Here is a 23929-nt window from a genome sequence, read left to right on the forward strand (position 1 = left end):
AATGTTTCTTTACACCTACAACTTTTTCTTTTCTCCCACATGTGCAGTTGTGCTCCACAAAATCTGGAAACACACAAACACTTCCAGGAGCCAACTTGTGTTTTATTTCTATTTTTCCAGCTCATTTAATTCAAATGGAAAAACTCAGCATGATCATTTCTGCCCTCAAGAGTACGAGGAGCTTATAATAATACTTCCTCTAATGTTTCTTGATTGTCTGAAACATGGGCTGTTATCATGCCACATCATTAAGAAATAAAAGCCCATTATATACAGTATCACTCCTAGTAGTGTAGATGTAAAAGCGGATATACTGTACAGAAATAACACATTAATCCATATCGATCCAAATCTATTATAACACATCCAACATCAAGCAAATCGAGAAATCTCTACACAACAACTAAAAACCCATAAAGACCAGTTAAGACTAATTATAATGCACCAAAATCATCCATAAGACAGGGAGTGTGCTTCATCTCAGCACAACATAGTGTAAATCAATAAACTTCTATATGCAGCTGCTTCAGTCTGAGTCTTTTCTGCAACACGACTCCCTCTTAACGTCTTTACAGGAACATTTGGAGGCAGCGCGGCTCGGCCCAGCGGGGGGTTCTGCTGAAATCATGAACATCTTTATGCGCTCGCCTCTTTGCAATCACTTTATCATGATGCTGCAACTACAGTAATGCTTTTTTTTTACTGGTAAAATGATGTTTGAAAATGAAAAGTGGAAAATCTCATCAGATGCCGAATGGTTTCGCAAAATGTATCAATAAAAAGTTATAAAAACAGAGCAGATTTCAGAATAAAACGCTCAGAGAAAGCAAATCCTGCAAGTTGTTGGATGTTTGGGTCCAGGTGGTGAGGGGGCGGGGCTTAGTTGTGACATCACAAAGTGACAGGAAGTCCTGACGGCTGGTTTTTAAAGGTTCAGTTTCTGAATACAGGCTGTGTGCATTTCTCTGTGGACTGAGGCTTTGATACTTTCACAGTATTAATATAGAACCTAGAGCTGCTTTATAATCACACTACACATGGACATCTACCTTTATACTGTATGGAGCTTTAACACAAACATCTACCTTTATACTGTATGGAGCTTTAATAGTTAATTAGATTAATTGATCTATTGTCAAAAAGTTTATAGACAATAAAATGATTTGGTCTTTCAGGAACTTTTCAAGCAGAAATATTTACGAAACATTTTCTGTTTCCAGTTTTTTTTCTTCCCTCAGTTAAGATTTGACAGTTTTCTCTGATTAATACTTTTTCTTATAAATGAGAAAGTTTTGACTGCAGATTCAACAATCGAGACTTAAATCATTCGTGGCAGCTCCTGTCTCTGTGAATCTGAGCTCAGCTTTTTAAAAAGTGGCAGGTTTACAGCACAGTTTCACTTCTGGTGAATGTCACAGTTAAGAGTCACCATGCAGAACAGAAAAAAGAAAAAAAAAAAGAAAACCTCCACTGTTGTCAGTTGGGTCTACATCTGTCTGATCAGAGCCAGTGTGGCAAACTCTCACAGAGCTGCTGTTTCCTCTGTACAAGACGATGAGTCACTGGAAGAAAATAGTTCCTGTCACGTCACTGTCAGATTGCTGCTCTGCTCTTTTTCTTTTTTAATTCCCACAATGCACTCTGCAGAACAGCAGCACAAATCTATACAGAAACCAGGACTTAATATGACTTATAAACTTTCTATTTCCCTACAACATGTGTACAAACTCAGCCACTATCCCAGGTGATAAATGTTTAGTATTTCTGCTATTCCTCATAGTCCTATCATACCTGGGCTCATCTCTGGGCCGTCAGCCAACCACTGCAGAGCTTCATCATCAACCAAAAGACCAACAAGAAAACTATTAATTAAGACACCGTTTCTCTGCTCTGCCTCAACTTAAAAACTGGCACCGTGAGTGAGTGTATACTATTATACTATGGGTTATAATGTTTTTTTGTTCTGTACATCTTGACACCATCCTTTAACTTTGAGATTATATTTGTGTTTTCTGTTTTCTGATGTTTTTCCACATTATTGTACATCTTATTTTTATGTTTTATGTTTGTTTCTAGGAGGACAACTTGACAAGCCTTTAGGGTTTTTTGGTTTCTCCTGCACATTTGTGATATGTTGTATCTATTCTGTATCTTTTGTTCTACTCTTTCATCATTCTGTTTATGTGTTAATAAATGAATCAAATCAAATCAAATCCTTAGTGAAATGTCACTAAAAGCCTATAAAAATCTATTTTAATAAAACTACAAAGTTGCTATTGTTATGAATTTTTATTCCAGCATCTGTTTCCACATAATATCTATTGGTTTGTAGAAAAAGGCCAGGAGAAAACAAAGGGAAAATTCAGCTCTAGTGTTTTTAAGAGGATTTAGAGGATGGGAATCCCCACACAAAGAGCAGCAGAGGGAGGGGGGGGGGGGCTCCACATGTATTTACAATCACAGTGGATCCCAATTAAGTGATAGCTGCTGGTGGGGGCTGACATCACAGCCAAAACACCATTTAAAGAAAATTAATTAATATCACTCAGTGGGAAATGTGTAAATTTTGACATGAAAGACGACTCAAAAAAGTGGTATCACATCCCACAACAGCTCACTGCGCCCTAATTTATTTAGCTTTTATTATTATTATTTGATAATGTGCCAACTTTCAGGGGGATAGTTAGCTTTAGCTACAGTAGCAGCAGCAGCAGCAGCAGCAGCAGTAGGCTATGAAAACGAGACTAAGACCTAACATAAAATAAGCTAAGAGAGAAGATATGTCCAAAAAAAAGTGCAGGAGTATCAAATAATAAAGAAAAATGTAAATCCAGGAAAAAAAACAGTATATAGCCTAAATAAATCTACATATAAATACGGAGCATAGGAAAAAAAAACAGTTGTGGGTAAATGATAAATGGCATTATGGTCGGATGTGAGAGGAATAGCCCAGGTTGGAGGGTAATTTCCTGTTTCCTTTTTCAGTGGCAAATGTGTAAATTTTGACATGAAAGACGACTCAAAAAAGTGTTATCACATCCCACAACAGCTCACTGTGCCTTAATTTATTTAGCTTTTATTATTATTATTTGATAATGTGCCAACTTTCAGGGGGATATTTAGCTTTAGCTACAGCAGCAGCAGCAGCAGCAGCAGCAGCAGCAGCAGCAGCAGCAGCAGCAGCAGTAGGCTACGAAACGAGACTAGCTACTTCTAGAATGAGATAATAAGATAAGAGAGAAGATATGTCCAAAAAAAAAGTGCAGGAGTATAAAATAATATAGAAAAATGTATATCCAGCAAAAAACAACAGTATATAGGCTAGCCTAAATAAATCTACATATAAATACGGAGCATAGAAACAAAACCAGTTGTGATATTTTAAAAAGGGAAAGGTAAATGATACAGTAGTAAATGGTATTATGGTCGGATATGAGAGGAAAAGAAACTCATATAGTTTAAATACAGTTTAATCTGATGTCTGTTCCAGGGCATATGGTAGCCTACTGTAGCCTATATTGTTATTAGGGCCACGGGCAATCGCACCGGGCACTGGTCCCAACAGCTATGAAATAGCTGCAGGGACCAGTGCCCGGGCGAAGCCCGGGCACTACTGTTATTGTGTGGATTTTTTCTTATTAGGGTGAATGCTGAAAGCATTCACACTATTGTTATTCAAATCTTTATTATTAATATTATTATTAGGGTGAATGCTGAAAGCATTCACACTATTGTTATTCAAATCTTTATTATTATTATTATTATTATTATTATTATTCTGTACACTTCTTCCGTTTTTCGGTCTTTAACTACTTCTTCATACTTTCTACTATTCAAACAATTCATATATCAAAACGTGCAGCTTCTTCAGGAGATCATTGGATCCATTCAACTTTTTCATTATCATTCATACTTTTCAAAATATTCAAACTTTATTGAAAAATTTTTCCCATAGGAATACATTGAAACTGTCTTCAAACTCTTAAAATCTTCTCCTTCTTTGAACTTCAACTGCTTCAACATACTTTCACCTACAGACTTCATTCAACTTTTAAAACGTTCACAAAACTTTCAAGTATTCACGGTACATTCAACTTTTTCATATCTTCTACCATTATTGATCAGTACCCTTCAACTGTTCATGATAATTTTTTGACAAAATTCAAATTTAACATGCAAGTCAATGGCACGGAATTTTCAGAGTTAGAGTGGTGATGACATCAGCTAGAGTGACAGAGGTTCAAAAAATCCTCTGACACTTTGCTCTCTAACCTGTCACCACGGCCACAAATTTCACTCTGGACACATAATTTTCCCCCACTTTGGTAGACAAACTTGTGCTGTGTCTCACAGTGTGCTCGAAAACGCAGAGAGGCTAACAGAATTTAAACTGGGAGCCTCTAAGTGCAGCCAGTTCCCTCTCTTCCTCTCATTCACTCCCATTGTAAAGTAGGAGCAGATTTTCTGAGAAAAGCAGAAATGACCTCCTTATCTTTCCTGCGACTGTGAGAAAAGTTTTTGCCCTACAAACATTTAATGCACATTGGCTCGCTCAGGAAGGTCTCCTTGCCCCGATAGTCATGACCACATTCTGGTAAGAGGTATGGTTCTCTTTTCAGAGGCTGTTGTTCAGAGCTGCACAGAGCTCAAATCTCACTGCTCTGCTCTGTGTGGTGCAGACAGAGAGAGAGAGAGAGAGAGAGACACACACACACACACACACACACACACACACACACACACACACACACACACACACACACACACACACACACACACACACACACACACACACACAGACAGAGAGACACACAACCACAGAGACAAACTGGCTTACAGCTCATAATCAGCCTCTAAATGAGTTCATATCTTTGAGGGGAATTTTTAAACATCTCTAATAATTTATTTCTCTTACATACATTTCAGTTTATTCTTGTAATGGAGATTTCAGGATTTGGAGCTTCTTCATGTCCTGACTTTCCTCTTTAACCCTTTACTTTGAAGGACTTGAACTTTTTCTCATTAATTCCAACAATTCAGACCATTTAAGGACTTTCACATTTTTCATTTATGAATGTATATCTTCACACTCTTTTTTTAAACGTATCTTAAACAATTCTGGCATCATTTAGTCTCTTTCTTTCTTTCTTTCTTTCTACTCCCTTTCTCTTTCTTTTTACTTCACTCCTTGTTTCCTTGTTTCTACCCCATTTCTATATATACCCCAGTTCTCATAATGGATATTTCAGGATTTGGAGCTTCTTCATGTCCTGACTTTAGACTTTTCCACCTTCAATCCTTACATTTTACTTTGAACGACTTGGACTTTTTCCTCATTAATTCCAACAATTCAGGCCATTTCTCCACCATGTAAGGAGTTTCATATTTTTCATTTATAAATTTATATTTTCACACTATTTTTTACACTTAAACAATTCTGGGATTTGCATCCATTCCCTATCATTCAGTCTCTTGCTTACAAGTTATACACTTCAGGTATTGCTTCATTTTTATACATATTTGTTCAACAAATACTTTCAAGCTCTTAATATATTTATTCATTTGAGTAGACCTATTTTTTCCACACCAATCCTCAAAAATTCAAGCAATTTTCCAACATCCTTCTTATAAGTTCTTCTTTTTAATTTTTTTCTCACCTATTTCAGATTTCAACCATTCAACTGTTAAACTATAAAGATGCAGGATTTCTACATTTTCCTCAAACTTTTTATTAACATGTTTAACTTTTACCCTTCAGATATGTTGTAGTTATTTTTAGTTATTCTGCCCTTTAACGGATTGTAACTACTTCTATATTATTCTACTTTTACACTTCAGATATTGTTTCATCTATATTAGTAATGGTTCAAAAAAAAAATTCTAACTGTTTTAAATAACAACAAATGCATCCATTCCATATCATTCAGCCTCCTGCTTACAAGTAATTTTCCAAACATTTCTTACAAATTCAACGTCCTTCTTATAAGTTTTACTTTTTAATCTTTTCTCACGTATTTCAGATTTCAACCCTTCTACTCTTACATGCTCGACTTTTAGCCTTCAGATATGATGTAGTTATTCTAACTTATCCTTCCCTTTAAAGGATTGTAACAACTTCTATGTTATTTTACTTTTATTCCTCAGATATTCTTTCATAAATTAGTAATGGTTCAACAATGTTTTCAAGCCACCAGTTTTAAACTTCTTTGAGTAGACTCAAGCTTTTCAATTCATTCATACTATTCTTCATTAATTCAAGTAATTACCACCCATTTCATACATCCTCCATCTTTCATCTTCTACTTTTACTATTCAGATATTGTTTAATCTACATTAGTAATGGTTCAAAAATGTTTTCAAACTGTCAGTTTTAAGTAAATCTGAGTAGACTTCAGACTTTCAATTTCTTCATACTGATCTTCAACAATTCAAGTAATTTCAAACCATTTCATACTCTTCATATATTATTTCATCTCTTCAAGATTTCTTCAGCAGTTTCTTAACTTAATTCAGCATAGTTTCAACAATCTATTCAGCTCATTCAGCTTCCAGCTTTCAGCATTCACCCGTATTTCCTTCAGGAAATGCATTCTCTAGTTATTATTAATATTATTATTATTCTTACTTCTTCCCTTTTTTGGCCCTTAACTACTTCTTCATACTTTCTACTATTCAAACAATTCATATATCAAAACGTGCGGCTTCTTCAGGAGATCATTGGATGTATTCAACTTTTTCATATCATTCATACTTTTCAAAATATTCAAACTTTATTGAAAAATTTTTCCCCATAGGAATACATTGAATCGGTCTTCAAACTGTTCAAATCCTCTCCTTCTTTGAACTTCAACTGCTTCAACATACTTTCACCTACAGACCTCATTCAACTTTTAAAATGTTCACAAAACTTTCAAGTATTCACGGTATATTCAACTTTTTCATATCTTCTACCATTATTGATCAGTACACTTCAACTGTTCATGATCATTTTTTGACAAAATTCAAATTTAACATGCAAGTCAATGGCACGGAATGTTCAGAGGTAGAGTGGTGATGACATCAGCTAGAGTGACAGAGGTTCAAAAAATCCTCTGACACTTTGCTCTCTATCCTGTCACCACGGCCACAAATTTCTTTCTAGACACATCATTTTCCCCCACTTTGGTAGACAAACTTGTGCTGTGTCTCACAGTGTGCTCGAAAACGCAGAGAGGCTAACAGAATTTAAACTGGGAGCCTCTAAGTGCAGCCAGTTTCCTCTCTTCCTCTCATTGACTCACATTGTAAAGTAGGAGCAGATTTTCTGAGAAAAGCAGAAATGACCTCCTTATATTTCTTGCGACGGTGAGAAAAGTTTTTGCCCTACAAACATTTAATGCACATTGGCTCGCTCAGGAAGGTCTCCTTGCCCCGATAGTCATGACCACATTCTGGTAAGAGGTACGGTTCTCTTTTCAGAGGCTGTTGTTCGGAGCTGCACAGAGCTCAAATCTCACTGCTCTGCTCTGTGTGGTGCAGACAGAGAGAGAGAGACACACACACACACACACACACACACACACACACACACACACACACACACAGACAGAGAGACACACAACCACAGAGACACACTGGCTTACAGCTCATAATCAGCCTCTAAATGAGTTCATATCTTTGAGGGGAATTTTTAAACATCTCTAATAATTTATTTCTCTTACATACATTTCAGTTTATTCTTGTAATGGAGATTTCAGGATTTGGAGCTTCTTCATGTCCTGACTTTCCTCTTTAACCCTTTACTTTGAAGGACTTGAACTTTTTCTCATTAATTCCAACAATTCAGACCATTTCTCAACCATTTAAGGACTTTCACATTTTTCATTTATGAATGTATATCTTCACACTCTTTTTTTACACGTATCTTAAACAATTCTGGCATTTGCATCCATTCCACATCATTCAGTCTCTTTCTTTCTTTCTACTCCCTTTCTCTTTCTTTTTACTTCATTCCTTGTTTCCTTGTTTCTACCCCATTTCTTCAACAGACTCTTCAACTGTTACATTTAATAACGCAGGATTTTCCAACATGTTCCTCTTTCATTTCAACATTTTTACTGGTTGTAGACCTTTGACACATTTTTTCTTTTCTTTCTATTATCTAAATCAGTTCAGGTATTTTTCCACCATGTCATGTGATTCAGCCTCCTGCTGTCATGTTATACGTTTCTACTTGAGATATTGTTTAATCTATATTAGTAAGAGTTCAAAAATGTTTCCAAGCTGTCAGTTAAACTTATTTGAGTAGACTCAAGCTTTTCAATACATTCATACTATTCTTCAACAATTCAAGTAATTTCCACCCATTTCATACATCCTCCATCTTCAATCTTATACTTTTATTCTTACGATATTGTTTCATCTATATTAGTAATGGTTCAACAATGTTTTCAAGCTGTCAGTTTTATATACGAGTAGACTTCAGCCTTTCAATTTATTCATACTAATCTTCAACAATTCAAGTTGAAATCACCTATTACATATTACAAAGCCATGGATTTTTACATTTCCCCTTAAATGACTTAAATGTTAATTTTTTCATACTAATCTTCAAAAATTCAAGTAATTTTCCAAACATTTCATACAAATTCGACATCCTTCTTATAAGTTTTACTTTTTAATATTTTCTCACCTATTTCAGATTTCAACCATTCAACTATTAAACTATAAATTTGCCGGATTTCTACATTTTTCTCAAACTTTTTATTAACATGTTTAACTTTTACCCTTCAGATATGTTGTAGTTATTTTTAGTTATTCTGCCCTTTAACGGATTGTAACTATTCTACTTTTACACTTCAGATATTGTTTCATCTATACTAGTAATGGTTCAAAAAATGTTTTCAAACTGTTTCAAATAAATTGTGCACTTTAACCTTTCAATTCATTCATACTATTCTTCACTAATTCAAGTAATTAGCACCCATTTCATACATCCTTCATCTTTCATCTTCTACTTTTACTATTCAGATATTGTTTAATCTACATTAGTAATGGTTCAAAAATGTTTTCAAACTGTCAGTTTTAAGTAAATCTGAGTAGACTTCAGACTTTCAATTTCTTCATACTGATCTTCAACAATTCAAGTAATTTCAAACCATTTCATACTCTTCATATATTGTTTCATCTCTTCAAGATTTCTTCAGCAGTTTCTTAACTTAATTCAGCATAGTTTCAACAATTTATTCAGCTCATTCAGTTTACAGCTTTCAGCATTCACCCGTATTTCCTTCAGGAAATGCATTTTCTAGTTATTCTTACTTCTTCCCTTTTTTGGCCCTTAACTACTTCTTCATACTTTCTACTATTCAAACAATTCATATATCAAAACGTGCGGCTTCTTCAGGAGATCATGGGATGTATTCAACTTTTTCATATCATTCATACTTTTCAAAATATTCAAACTTTATTGAAAAATTTTTCCCCATAGGAATACATTGAATCGGTCTTCAAACTGTTCAAATCCTCTCCTTCTTTGAACTTCAACTGCTTCAACATACTTTCACCTACAGACTTCATTCCACTTTTAAAACGTTCACAAAACTTTCAAGTATTCACGGTATATTCAACTTTTTCATATCTTCTACCGTTATTGATCAGTACCCTTCAACTGTTCATGATCATTTTTTGACAAAATTCAAATTTAACATGCAAGTCAATGGCACGGAATTTTCAGAGCTAGAGTGATGATGACATCAGCTAGAGTGACAGAGAGTCTAAAAATCCTCTGACACTTTGCTCTCTATCCTGTCACCACGGCCACAAATTTCTTTCTAGACACATAATTTTCCCCCACTTTGGTAGACAAACTTATGCTGTGTCTCACAGTGTGCTCGAAAACGCAGAGAGGCTAACAGAATTTAAACTGGGAGCCTCTAAGTGCAGCCAGTTCCCTCTCTTCCTCTCATTGACTCACATTGTAAAGTAGGAGCAGATTTTCTGAGAAAAGCAGAAATGACCTCCTTATATTTCTTGCGACGGTGAGAAAAGTTTTTGCCCTACAAACATTTAATGCACATTGGCTCGCTCAGGAAGGTCTCCTTGCCCCGATAGTCATGACCACATTCTGGTAAGAGGTACGGTTCTCTTTTCAGAGGCTGTTGTTCGGAGCTGCACAGAGCTCAAATCTCACTGCTCTGCTCTGTGTGGTGCAGACAGAGAGAGAGAGACACACACACACACACACACACAGACAGATAGACACACAGACACAGAGACACACTGGCTTACAGCTCATAATCAGCCTCTAAATGAGTTCATATCTTTGAGGGGAATTTTTAAACATCTCTAATAATTTATTTCTCTTACATACATTTCAGTTTATTCTTGTAATGGAGATTTCAGGATTTGGAGCTTCTTCATGTCCTGACTTTCCTCTTTAACCCTTTACTTTGAAGGACTTGAACTTTTTCTCATTAATTCCAACAATTCAGACCATTTCTCAACCATTTAAGGACTTTCACATTTTTCATTTATGAATGTATATCTTCACACTCTTTTTTTACACGTATCTTAAACAATTCTGGCATTTGCATCCATTCCACATCATTCAGTCTCTTTCTTTCTTTCTACTCCCTTTCTCTTTCTTTTTACTTCATTCTTTGTTTCCTTGTTTCTACCCCATTTCTATATATACCCCAGTTCTCATAATGGATATTTCAGGATTTGGAGCTTCTTCATGTCCTGACTTTAGACTTTTCCACCTTCAATCCTTACATTTTACTTTGAAGGACTTTGACTTTTTCCTCATTAATTCCAACAATTCAGGCCATTTCTCAACCATGTAAGGAGTTTCATATTTTTCATTTATAAATTTATATTTTCACACTATTTTTTACACTTAAACAATTCTGGGATTTGCATCCATTCCCTATCATTCAGTCTCTTGCTTACAAGTTATACACTTCAGGTATTGCTTCATTTTTATACATATTTGTTCAACAAATACTTTCAAGCTCTTAATATATTTATTCATTTGAGTAGACCTATTTTTTCCACACCAATCTTCAAAAATTCAAGCAATTTTCCAACATCCTTCTTATAAGTTCTTCTTTTTAATTTTTTTCTCACCTATTTCAGATTTCAACCATTCAACTGTTAAACTATAAAGATGCAGGATTTCTACATTTTCCTCAAACTTTTTATTAACATGTTTAAATTTTACCCTTCAGATATGTTGTAGTTATTCTGCCCTTTAACGGATTGTAACTACTTCTATATTATTCTACTTTTACACTTCAGATATTGTTTCATCTATATTAGTAATGGTTCAAAAAAAAAATTCTAACTGTTTTAAATAATAACAAATGCATCCATTCCATATCATTCAGCCTCCTGCTTACAAGTTATACTCTTCAGGTATTGCTTCATCTTTATTTATATTTGTTCAACAAATGCTTTCAAGCTGTTAATATATTTATTCATTTGAGTAGACTGAAATGTTAATTTTTTCACACCAATCTTCAAAAATTCAAGCAATTTTCCAAACATTTCATACAAATTCAATGTCCTTCTTATAAGTTTTACTTTTTAATCTTTTCTCACGTATTTCAGATTTCAACCCTTCTACTCTTACATGCTCGACTTTTAGCCTTCAGATATGATGTAGTTATTCTAACTTATCCTTACCTTTAAAGGATTGTAACAACTTCTATATTATTTTACTTTTATTCCTCAGATATTCTTTCATATATTAGTGATGGTTCAACAATGTTTTCAAGCCACCAGTTTTAAACTTGTTTGAGTAGACTCAAGCTTTTCAATTCATTCATACTATTCTTCATTAATTCAAGTAATTAGCACCCATTTCATACATCCTCCATCTTTCATCTTCTACTTTTACTATTCAGATATTGTTTAATCTACATTAGTAATGGTTCAAAAATGTTTTCAAACTGTCAGTTTTAAGTAAATCCGAGTAGACTTCAGACTTTCAATTTCTTCATACTGATCTTCAACAATTCAAGTAATTTCAAACCATTTCATACTCTTCATATATTGTTTCATCTCTTCAAGATTTCTTCAGCAGTTTCTTAACTTAATTCAGCATAGTTTCAACAATTTATTCAGCTCATTCAGCTTCCAGCTTCCAGCATTCACCCGTATTTCCTTCAGGAAATGCATTTTCTAGTTAGTGTGAATGCTGGAAGCATTCACACTATTGTTATTCAAATCTTTATACTTATTATTATTATTATTATTATTATTATTATTCTTACTTCTTTCACCCTTTTTCAGCAGTTTTCTGCTCCTTCATACTTTGTGCTATTTCAACAATTCATATATCAAAACGTGCAGCTTTTTCAGGACAATATTGCTATTATTTTTCTCTTTTATACTATTTATACTTTTTAAAATATTTAACTTTTTCTGCAATTTTTCTCTCATAGGAAATGAATTGAAACAGTCTTCAAACTCTTCAAATCTTCTGCTTCATTCAGCCTCTAATAGCTTCAGCATACTTTCAGCTACAGACTTCATTCAACTTTTAAACTGTTCACAAACCTTTCAACTATTCAGCTATATCTCAGCTTATTGATATCTTCAACAGTTTCAGATATATGTATAGTTTTAAAATCATTAAAATTTCTGACAAAATTCAGATTTAACATGAAAGTCAATGGGACGGAATGTTCGGACGTTGGCAGTTGGTAGAGTGACAGAGGGTCTAAAAATCCTCTCACATTTTTCTCTCTATCCTGTCAGCACGGCCACAGATTACACTCTACACACATAATTTCGGGCATGCTTGTAGACAAGCTCATCCTCGATCTCTTCATGTGCTCAAAAAAACCAGAGAGACGAACACAATTTAAACTGGGAGCCTCCGAGTGCAGCCACTTCCCTCTCTCCTCTCATTGACTCCCATTCAAAAGTTGGCGCTGATTTTCTAAACGTCCCAAAGTTTCCAACCTGCGACCCAATCAACAATTTTTACTCTAGAAACACCAAAGTGACATGGACGCGTTCAGCAAGGTCTTATGGTTCGGAAAATGTAAACCTTTTGCTCGTACTAAGTACAGATTTGTCGTACATTAGATCTGTTTGAGGGTGTCACAGAGCAGTTAAAGCCTATGGTTAAAGCTGCCACCATACCTTAAAGCCACCAGCCAACAGTTACATGGTAACCTCAACATGGCAACCTCACCATGGTAACCTCACCATGGCAACGTCACCATGGCAACGCACACACATTCTCTCTATTTGACTGTCTGTCGGTCACACACACAAATGGACACACACTGACCATACACACATATCCAACACACACACACACACACACACACACACACACACACACACACACGGACACACACTGACCATACACACATATCCAACACACATATAATTTTTATTAGAGTAATTTGAGTGTACTTAAAATGTTAATTTTTCTTTCACCACAATCTTCAACAATTCAAATAATTTCCAACCACCTAGATATTGTTTAATCTATATTAGTAATAGTCCAACAATGTATTCATGCTGTCATGTTTAAATATATTTGAGTAGACTTCAGCTTTTCAATTTCTTTATGCTAATCTTCAACAATTTAAATAATTTCCAATCATTTCATACAAAATAAACCTCCTTCTTACAGGTTCCATTTGTTAATCTATTTTCACTTATTACTTTAGCCATGTTAGCACTTGTTTATCTGTTTTCTGTAGCAGTGCTTTTTGCAGCTGACTGCAGACTCCTCAACTGTTAGACTTAATAATGCAGGATTTTCCAACACATTCCTCTGCCTTTTCAACATTTCTACTGCTTTTAGACTAAACACACATTTATTACACTTAAACCTAAACAATTCAGGATTTTTTCCATCACATCATGTCAATCAGCTTCCTGCTTACATGTTCCTTCTTTTTAATCTATTCTCACTTGTTGCTTCAGCTATGTTACTGCTGGTTCATCAGTTTTCCTTGCTGTGGCTAGCTGCAGATTTCAACTCTTCAACTGTTAAACATCTTCAACATGCAGGATTTTAACATTTTCTTCTCCTTTTTTTTTTTTTTTTTTTACATTTCTACTGCTTTTTGTCCTTAAAAAGGCATTAATCTTCAAGTTATATGTTTCAGCTTCAACGTTAGACTTTTTCAACAGTTCTTCAGCTAATTCAACTTTGTTTCAATGATTTCTTCAGCTTATTCAGCATTGCTTCAGCAATAGCGTTCAGCTGCTTACAGCATTCACACGCATTTTCTGCAGGAAATGCTTTCTTTTTCTAGTTATTTTTCCACTTCCGGCCAACTTTCGGTTCGCTACTAGTCCTGCAACTCGAAGAGTTGCAGGACAAATTATATATCAAAATGTGCGTCCTGATCGGGATCGGTGTGCTATTACTTTTCTCAACAGTGTACGAATTATTCGCGACGTAAGTCGCGATTTACTGCGCAAAATTTTTGCATGTAAGTCAATGGGACGGGCGGGAAAAAAAGAGCGAAAAAGACCAATCATTGGAGTTTAACAAAAGTCTACTGCTCAGGCATACTTTCACCTAGAGACTCCATTTAAACTTTAAACAGTAGACACAAGTCTTGTGTATTGTCGTATTACTCCACGTTTTGATAGGTCATATAGTTTTTGATCAATCCCTGATCAATGACCATGATCATTTTTGGAGAAATTATGAGTTTATAATGGGTGTGTATTGCATGGAATGTTCGTGTCAGAGTGCGTGACATCATCGGTTAGAGTGGGAGAGAGTGAAGAAACATTCTGTATTTTTTCTGGATAAATTGCCACCACGGCCACAATTTACACTCTACAGACATAATTTTTTCAGAATTTGTAAGACAAACTTGTTATCTCTCATGTCATGTGCTCAAAATATCAGAGAGACTTACAGAACTTACAGAATCAGCCTCTGAGTGCGGCCACGTCTGTCCCTGCTCCTCATTGAGTCCAATACAAATATTTTCTGAGAGGTGCAGAACGGCCTGATGTTTTAAAACTGCCAGCGTCGCCAAAATATTTACTGTAGAAACACCAAATCGTACCGAAATTTTCAGTAAGTCCTTAGAGCAACGTTGATCTGTGTTTTGTTCTGATAGGAGTCACCGTTTTGTCATGCTAAGCCTAATTGTGAGACCGGTTTAGAGGCAGAAAATGGCTGTTTTTCTCCACGTTTCTGTCTGTCTCAGCCTGCGGGGGCCCCTATCGCCGTGGTAACCTCTTTGATCCTCAGGCCAGGGCTCGTTAACTTCATAAACAATCCACCTGGCGCTCGTTTAAATGTTTATAAACACAGACACAGCTAAATCAGACTGACACAGGATGCAGCTACTAACTAACTATGTGACAAGTCAGTCACACACACACACACACAGACTCTAGAGCCAGCTTCATGTGATTACAGTCACACACACACACACACACACACACACACACACACACACACACACACACACACACACACACACACACACACACACACACAGGTAACCTAATGTGGTTACAGCTCCTCCATATCAGTGCTTATAGAAAGATGATCATGTGTCTGTCTGATCAGCTCTGTCTTGACCTTAAGATCGTGGGTTTGATTCCCATGTTGACAGAGATGGCACAACCCGCAGTAGCTCCCGTGGCCCATTCAAAATTTCCCGAGAGGAAATTTTCTAGTATATTATTATTATAACTGTGGGTTAAAAAATTCTCTGTTCTTATTTTGTTTGTCTGCATCTAGTTTTGCCTTGATATTGTCTGTCTGTGTGTGTTCTGTCTTGGTATTAAAGGGTAATTTCCTGCAGGATACACACACATACACCCTGTCCTAGCCCCCCCATCCACCCCCCAACCTTAGATTTAAGTCAAAAGCAACTGGACTTGGTTATTTGTTACCAGAAACTGGTTATTTGTTACAAATAACCAAGTCCAGTTGCTTTTGACTTAAATTTCTTTGGGGATAACGATGACTTGGACAAATGAGAATATTCACAGGCTGGATAATGTGCCAACTTTCAGGGGGATATTTAGCTTTAGCTATAGCAGCAGCAGCAGCAGCAGCAGCAGTAGTAGGAAACCAGACTATAGCTACTTCTAGAATAAGACCTGACATAAAATAAGCTAAGAGAGAAGTGCAGGAGTTAAAATAATATAGAAAAATGTATATCCAGGAAAAAACAACAGTACATATGGTAGCCTAAATAAATCTACATAGCCTATACATACGGAGCATAGAAAGAAAACCAGTTGTGATATTTTAAAAAGGGAAAGGTAAATGATAGTAAATGGTATTATGGTCGGATGTGAGAGGAAAAGAAAACAAATCAGACATGTAGCTACTCATATAGCTTAAATACAGTTTAATCTGTTGTCTGTTCCCAGGCATATGGTAGCCTACTGTAGCCTATATTGTTCTTTAACTGTGGGTTAAAATTCTCTGTTCTTATTTTGTTGCCTTGATATTGTCTGTGTGTGTTCTGTCTTGGTATTAAAGGGTAATTTCCTGCAGGATAGGCTACACACACATACACCGTGTCGTACTGTAGGCTACTGTAGCCCCCCACCCCTACACCCCCCCACCCTTAGATCCGGGGAGGATGACACGGATGCTCCTCCAGTCTCCAGAGCGCACAGGGCCGCTGCTGGAGGAGACATGGAGCTCCATCATCCAACGCTACACACTACAACAGCAACAATGGAGGCGAGGCGACCTACCTGGGACAGAATAACCTGCCGGTGGATCATTCTCCCACAGAAAGGAGGATGTGGGGGGGTTGAAGGACGATGATGAGGCACCGCCTGTTAATTCCCACCGAGCTCCATCTCCATCTCCATTTGGACGGTTAAAGGGCGCAGAGGAACAAAAACAAACGGCAGCAGCAGCAGCGAATCAAAGGCCGACGATAATGACGATGATGATGATGATGATGGTGGTGGTGGTGGTGGTGGTGGTGATGAGAAAGAGCAGCGAGGAGGAGGGAGCTCCACTCTCTCTCTCTCTCTCAGTCACTCACATCCTCTGTTTCCTTCCTCTGTCTCCGCCTGGTGGACCAACAGTGAAGCTGGATGCAAACACCACACAGCACTTCCGGTGGGAGCCTCGAACATTTCACAATAACTCACAACTCACAGTCCGTGAAGGTGTAAGAAGGTTTGTTTATGGTTTGTAGGCTAAAATATATCTAAATAAATACGGGAATTTATTAAAAACGTGTGTTGAATTTGTTTTGTTTTAGTTAAATAGTGCAATTTAGTCAAATTTTTTTTTTAACAACTTTATTATTGCTTTACAAAATACACAAACAGTGCATAAATTCATATAATGAGCATCATATTAATAACAATTGGATAACAAATAGACGTGACAATGAAATAAATACATAGGCTACATAAGTAGAAATAAATAATAGTAAAAATAAAAAGGAGAAGAAAAAAGTAAGACACACCAGGGGATATGAGCAATGGAAATTAAATTGAATTAAATATATTAAAGTGGCAGCACAGATTGATAGTTTTGATAGCTTTCTTGTTATTAGCAGAGGAAACTGACTTGAAATAGGCTACAACTCCAGTTCTTTCATGAAAACACTAAAAAATGGGTTTTACTTTGGCAAATTTACACTTGTGGATATAAAACTTTGCAAGAATTAAAATGAGATTAATTAAAATTAATTAAAATATTCTTTTTCAGCTGGAGCGTCACTCTTTATAAATCCAAAAGCATCGTGCTTTTATTTTGAAGGCGCAGCTTCAAGTTCTGGTGACGTCCGAGCTGAATCCGTGTGACGTGACGGAGCTGGGTACCAGCAGCAGCCTCCACAGCCAATCAGAGAGCGCGTTCCCCCTGCTCGCGTGCGCCCTGCTGCCTCCTCGTGCCCCCTCCTCATCCCCCTCGTGCCCCCCCCCCCTCTCATCCATCAGCCGCTGCAGCTGACGCGACGTGAAGGAGCTTCCTGTTGGAAAGACCCCTTCACTTGTCACTGGGAAAAATAAGCTTCTGTTCACCTGAGCAGCATTTGTAAGCCTGAGTTTTACTTTTATCTGACTATTCCACAGCTTCATCGTTATATTTATACGTATATTTATAGGACAATATATCACCAAAACCTAATCACAGTGCAATACGGTGAACTGAATGTACATGTTGTGTCTTTGTTTTTGTTTTATTTCATTATTAACATGATTTATTCTCTTATTTATGCTAATTATACAGTCTCTTTTTATTTATTGTTGCACCGTCTGTTTTGGCATTTTAATTTTCGTTGTACATTTGACAATGACAGTAAAAGATACTCTACTCTATATATTTTATTGTTTATGGTTTGTTTTATGGCCGTTTTACAATAGCCTACTCACATGTTGTAGCCTAATAATGTCCTCTGTTCTTATTCATTACAAAAACATGAATGTATTTACATGCATGTGCACGTGTACATCATCCATTTTTACAATTATATAGGCTACATATATATCCACCTATCTAGCCGTATTACACAGTGTAAATATATGTTACGATCGATCGATCAATAGATAGATAGATAGATAGATAGATAGATAGATAGATAGATAGATAGATAGATAGATAGATAGATAGATAGATAGATAGATAGATAGATTTTATAATTGTAAAAATGGATGTTCAAGAAAAGAAATTGCATGGTAACATACTGTATATGTTTGGGACCTATAGGAAGTTACCAGGATGATGAAGCAACCATTATTTAATTTATTTTATTCTATTTTTTGTCTCTTCTTTTCTTTTGATACCTATATTATTTAATTTGTAATCAGATTTAGAGCATCCTGGTAGAGTACAGGCTAGTTTGCTTCTTTATTATTTTATATTAAAATGTTTTTCTTTTCTTTTTTTCAATGAACTAAACTGAGGCAAAATTAGACGTGTCACCTTTGACCTGACGACTTGGAGCTGATCTACCCTGAAGTAGAAAACGGTCCAGTCGCCATGGATTCACGCACACCTGCAGGGAATAAGAATATTTTACACACATATAGCCTATATATATATACACACACACACTTGTCATCTGCCTTTAGATCTACACCAGACAGCTGGGTCCTGATTCATGATACTGTTTGATATAATAACATCACAGAGATATACAGTAGGCTATGTGTTCAAATATTAATAAAAGGAGAAAAAAAACAAACCTCAAATCACCGTAAACACCCAAACGTCACATCATGAATAAAGATGAAGACATCTCATTATGAATAAGAGATGTAATGGTTTCTACAGGTTCACAGCTTCTCCTCTGACAGACAGACTCTTCTAGAAAGAGCAGATACACAATCTATCAGTGGAGAGTCGACAGCTCAACAACGACCTGTAGCTCCAGGTCTGAGACTCGATGAAGATGAGCTGATGACTTGTGTCCAGGGCCGTTGTATAGGGGAGAAAGGTGATGATAATTCTAGGGGCCCAGCGCCCAGTGGGGCCCATAAAAAACCCCAGTAGTCTAATCTTTGTATGACTGATTTATTCTGCGTAAGACCCTGACTAATACTCATAGTACACTGTAAAAACTCAACATCTTTCCAAGAATATTTGTCTTATTTCTTGTCCAAATGTCTCATTTCTAGTCAAAACTAATCTCTTTCCACTTAAAATAAGACTCATCACCTAAAAATTAACTTGTTTTCAGATAATTTTCACTTAATAAATAAATAGAAAAATCTGCCAGTGAAAGTAAGTTTTTTGTGCTTGTAATAAGGAAGAAAAACTTGCTCCACTATCAGATTTTTTCTACTTATTCCAAGTGAAAATCTGCTTGAAAGAAGTAAAAAGTGTCTAAAAACAAGCTACTTTTAATATGATGTGTCTTATTTTAAGTAGAATGAGATTTGTTTTGACTAGAAATGACATTTTGACTAGAAATAAGACAAATATTCTTGGTAAGATACTTGAGTTTTTGCAGTGTAATGCTGCATTAGCATCAAAACAAAGTAGGCTAAATAAAAAACGATAATACATACGTAGTCTAAGAAAAAAAAAGGAAAAGTTAGGGGGAGGGGCCCACTTTAGTATTCTTTAAGGGGGCCCAGAATTCCTAGCAACGGCCCTGCTTGTGTCTATGGCGTTCCAGCGTTTCTCTGTGGATTTAATCCGTTTTACATCCTCGACTTGAACAGTTAAATCAGAGTGTTACATAATTCACCAGTTTCTCTTTCTGCAGCTGGATGTCCAGTTCCAGATGTCAGGATTGTCAGGTTTTCAATGCTTTGGTTTTGTTGCAACTTAATTATTGTTTAGTAATTTGGTCAAGTACTTCTGTTAAGAACTTGAGGAAACTACAAGTAGCCCAAAATAAAGCTGCACGTTGCGCTCCATTATCTTCTTATCAAACTAATGTGAACAGTATGTATGATAGTTTGGGTTGGCTACCTATAAGACATAGTAGGTCTACCTATGCTTTGCTGAATTTTTTAAGAAATACACTTGTGACACAAGTACCAAACTTACTGTATGACAAACTACACTCCCATTTTGCCCAACAAAGTTATCGAACAAGAAGTCCATCAGAAGGGAGGTTGAACAGGTATAATTCAAAGATGGTTGCCTGAAACTCTCTACCAGTTCATATTGATCATGAAAGTAACAAAGGTCGGTTTAAAATGCTGTTAAAACAGTTTCTCTTAGAATTTAATGAATTATGATTTAATATATTGAGTTTATAAAGAGGACTGGTTTGTGGTTGTTCCCTTTTTCTTGGAGTGGAAATATGTGTATGAGTTGTTGACGTGCATAGTCACAGACTACTCACTTCAGACAATTAATGCTTATTTATGTGATTTTATTTTTATATTACTTTGTGGGTGTATTATATTAGATTACTCAAGGTATTGAAGTATAGGTTGGACTCTGAGTAGATAAATGGTGATGTCTGTGGTGTCTGTCAAATGTCTGTCAGATTTTTTCTCATGTTGCTCTGCTCAGTTCCTCAGATACAAATATAATAGAAATAAAAAATAATATAAACCTTTTTCTTCTTTGTCTTTGTGTTAATTGATGTTGTTTGTTGAAGTTTTGCATATTACACAGACACTTTGAATAATTTATGTCACAATTTAACTTTCATACACATTTTAATTACTATATTATTCTCTAGTGCAATAATGTTGATGCTATTTGCACATGTTATTAGTAGTTTCACACATAAGGTGTTTGTTATGTGATGAGTGTGTGTGGGAACGTACAAAACATTGTGTGTATTTTATGGTTTATACTGTAGACTACAGATGGGAATGAGATGGATGCACCCATCCTTTGTATTTTTCCTTTCTTAAAATAATTAATGAAATCAAATAAGTATTGCACAGAGATATATGGTTTAAACAACAGGAATATGCATGAATAACACTTAGATGATGTTAATGCTTTATAAAAAGTCACACAATTGAGATTAATGTCGACTCAGGGGGACGTAAGAACTTTCCATTCATTCTTATTTTATTTCTCACTGTCGAACGGTTTAGATATTTCAAAACGTTTTATCTGTTTCTATTGTAACTTCCTGTTCTGTCTGTTTTATTGCGCGGTGTTATTCAGCTGCTCTTATCTGCTTCTGGATCTTTTTATACTTTTACTTGTTTAATGCTTTTTATCTCATTCTGTGTTTTACCTTTTCTTTTTTATTATTTTTCTAATGGCATTATATCTTACATTTTACTGTTCTTCCTCCTGCTCTCAGTTTATATCGTCATGGTTTCATGTTGCTTGTGTCTCTTGGGGATTTTATGGGTTTTATGTCACTGTTGTTAAGTTCCTCTGCGTTAAAGCACTTATGCATAAATTCAGGAATCATTATTCTTATTAAAAAAGGAATTTACAGTGAACTGTTCACAGCTGGAATTAGACATGACACATTAAAAACAAAGGTAAAGGGAGGATTTAGATTTATCATCAGTGAGTGTCTTGTTCCTCTGCTGCCGCCTGCTGGACAGAAGCTGCTATCACACCTTCGCCTTTATCACTGCATCCTCCACTTGATTCAACAGAATTTGTTTCATTACTTAGTGTTTGTGCTCTGTAAATATGTCCACACACACACACACACATACACACATACACCGACACACAGAGAGCAAGTGTTTAAGATGAACTCTGTTAAAAAAAACCTCAAAATCTTTCCAAGAATATTTGTCTCATTTCTTGTCAAAATGTCTAATTTCTAGTCAAAACTAATCTCTTTCCACTTAAAACAAGACTCGTCACCTAAAAACATTATTATTAACTTGTTTTTAGATCATTTCCACTTGTTTCAAACACATTTTCACTTGAAATAAGTAGAAAAATCTGCCAGTGAAAGCAAGTTTTTTGTGCTTGTAATAAGAAAGAAAAACTTGCTCCACTATCAGATTTTTCTACTTATTTTAAGTGAAAATATGTTTGAAAAAAGTAAAAAAATGTCTTAAAAACAAGCTACTTTTTAATGTGATGAGTCTTATTTTAGAATGAGATTTGTTTTGACTAGAAATGACATTTTGACTAGAAATAAGACAAATATTCTTGGTTAGATATTTGAGTTTTTGCAGTGTGAATGTGAGTGTGAGATCTCTGTGCAAGGACTCGGTTTACATTCAGCCGGTGCTTCAGTTCAGTGTGGGAGGGAGGGAGAGGGAGAAGCAGAGCGACGGGGGAAAGAGAGAGATAGAGATAGAAAGAGGGAGAGAAAGGAGAAAGGAGTGGGCGAGACAGAAATTGCCACAATGAATGTAAATGAGAAACCAACATTTACATCTCCCAGCGCTGCAGTCCCCTGATATCTGTCACTCCACCCCCTCACATTCTCCTCTGCTGCCTTTCATTCCTCTTCACTTCCACTCACTCACTGTCTCCATCCATCGCTCCCCTCTTCTTCTGCTGCTTCTGCTGCTTCTTCTATCGAACACTGCTCCCTCCTCCTTTCCCTCCTCCTCCTCCTCCCTCCTTCTTCCAGTTCTTGGTTTCATTTTCCCGGTCCTTCTGTCAGCTCGTCTCCATTAAGGTTGATACATTGAAGTACAAGGAGCAACAGCTGCCTATTCATCTTTTCACTGACGGAGACACGAGATGGAGGAGGAGGAGGAGGAGGAGGAGGAGGAGGAGGAGGGGAAGTCAGGATTACTTCTTTTCGTTTCTTTTTTTCTTTGTTGTAATGTCCAGTAACATCACACTATAGTAAAGCCTACAACTGCTGCTGCTCCAGCTCCACTTCAGCTTCAGAAACAGATGCAGAGAAGGAGAATTAAGATTCACAGTTTGTAAAGACATTGCAAAGGTTATGAAGAGTTGAAATATCAGGCATCAAGATCTTGTGCAGAAAAAAGCAAATCTGAATGACTTAAAGCGATAGAGTTCACCCAAAATTCAAATTTCATTTCTCATTATCTACTCACCCTCATGTGGACTAAGGGCTGGGAGAAGTTTCAGAGTCCTCCGTGGCTTCTCTGAGTTACAGCGGGGCTCCGTGCAGCAGTATTTGTCCATATAATGGTTGTGAATGGATACCAACTTTCTTTGTCCAAAAAGACACACCAAAAAACATCCAAATACCTCCATGCTGCTCGTCTGTAATGTCCCTCTTGTATTGAAGCCCCAACATGAGAAATTGTTCCGAAAAAAATTAAATAAGTCTATATTTTAAGCTTGTTTGTAGCGGAAGCTCCCAGTGTCTCAGTTCACTGCTCTTCCTGTGTCAGTGCAAATCTCGCGGACAATTTCTCGTTTTGGGGCTTCAATACAAGAGGGACATTACATACGAGCAGCATGGAGGTATTTGGATGTTTTTTGTGTCTTTTTGGACAAAGAAAGTTGGTATCCATTCACAACCATTATATGGACAAATACTGCTGCATGGAGACCCCCTGTAACTCAGAGAAGACACGAAGGACTCTGAAACTTCTCCCAGCCCTTAGTCCACATGAGGGGGAGTAGATAATGAGTGAA

General features: G+C 36.2%; 1 protein-coding gene across 1 annotated transcript in view; it reads right to left on the reverse strand.

The window, feature by feature from the left end:
* Nucleotides 1-16749, reverse strand: part of hecw1a (HECT, C2 and WW domain containing E3 ubiquitin protein ligase 1a) — a 104113-nt gene extending 87364 nt beyond the window's left edge. The window contains exon 1 of the mRNA XM_085763982.1: nucleotides 16699-16749. Within this exon, the coding sequence (XP_085620108.1) occupies nucleotides 16699-16728 (30 nt within the window). The 5' untranslated portion in view covers nucleotides 16729-16749. The remainder of the gene's footprint in view (nucleotides 1-16698) is intronic.
* Between the last annotated feature and the right edge of the window lie 7180 nt (nucleotides 16750-23929).

This window comes from Trachurus japonicus, chromosome 20, assembly GCF_045865225.1.
Source record: "Trachurus japonicus isolate A0001 chromosome 20, Traja_1.0".
Taxonomy (NCBI): domain Eukaryota; kingdom Metazoa; phylum Chordata; class Actinopteri; order Carangiformes; family Carangidae; genus Trachurus; species Trachurus japonicus.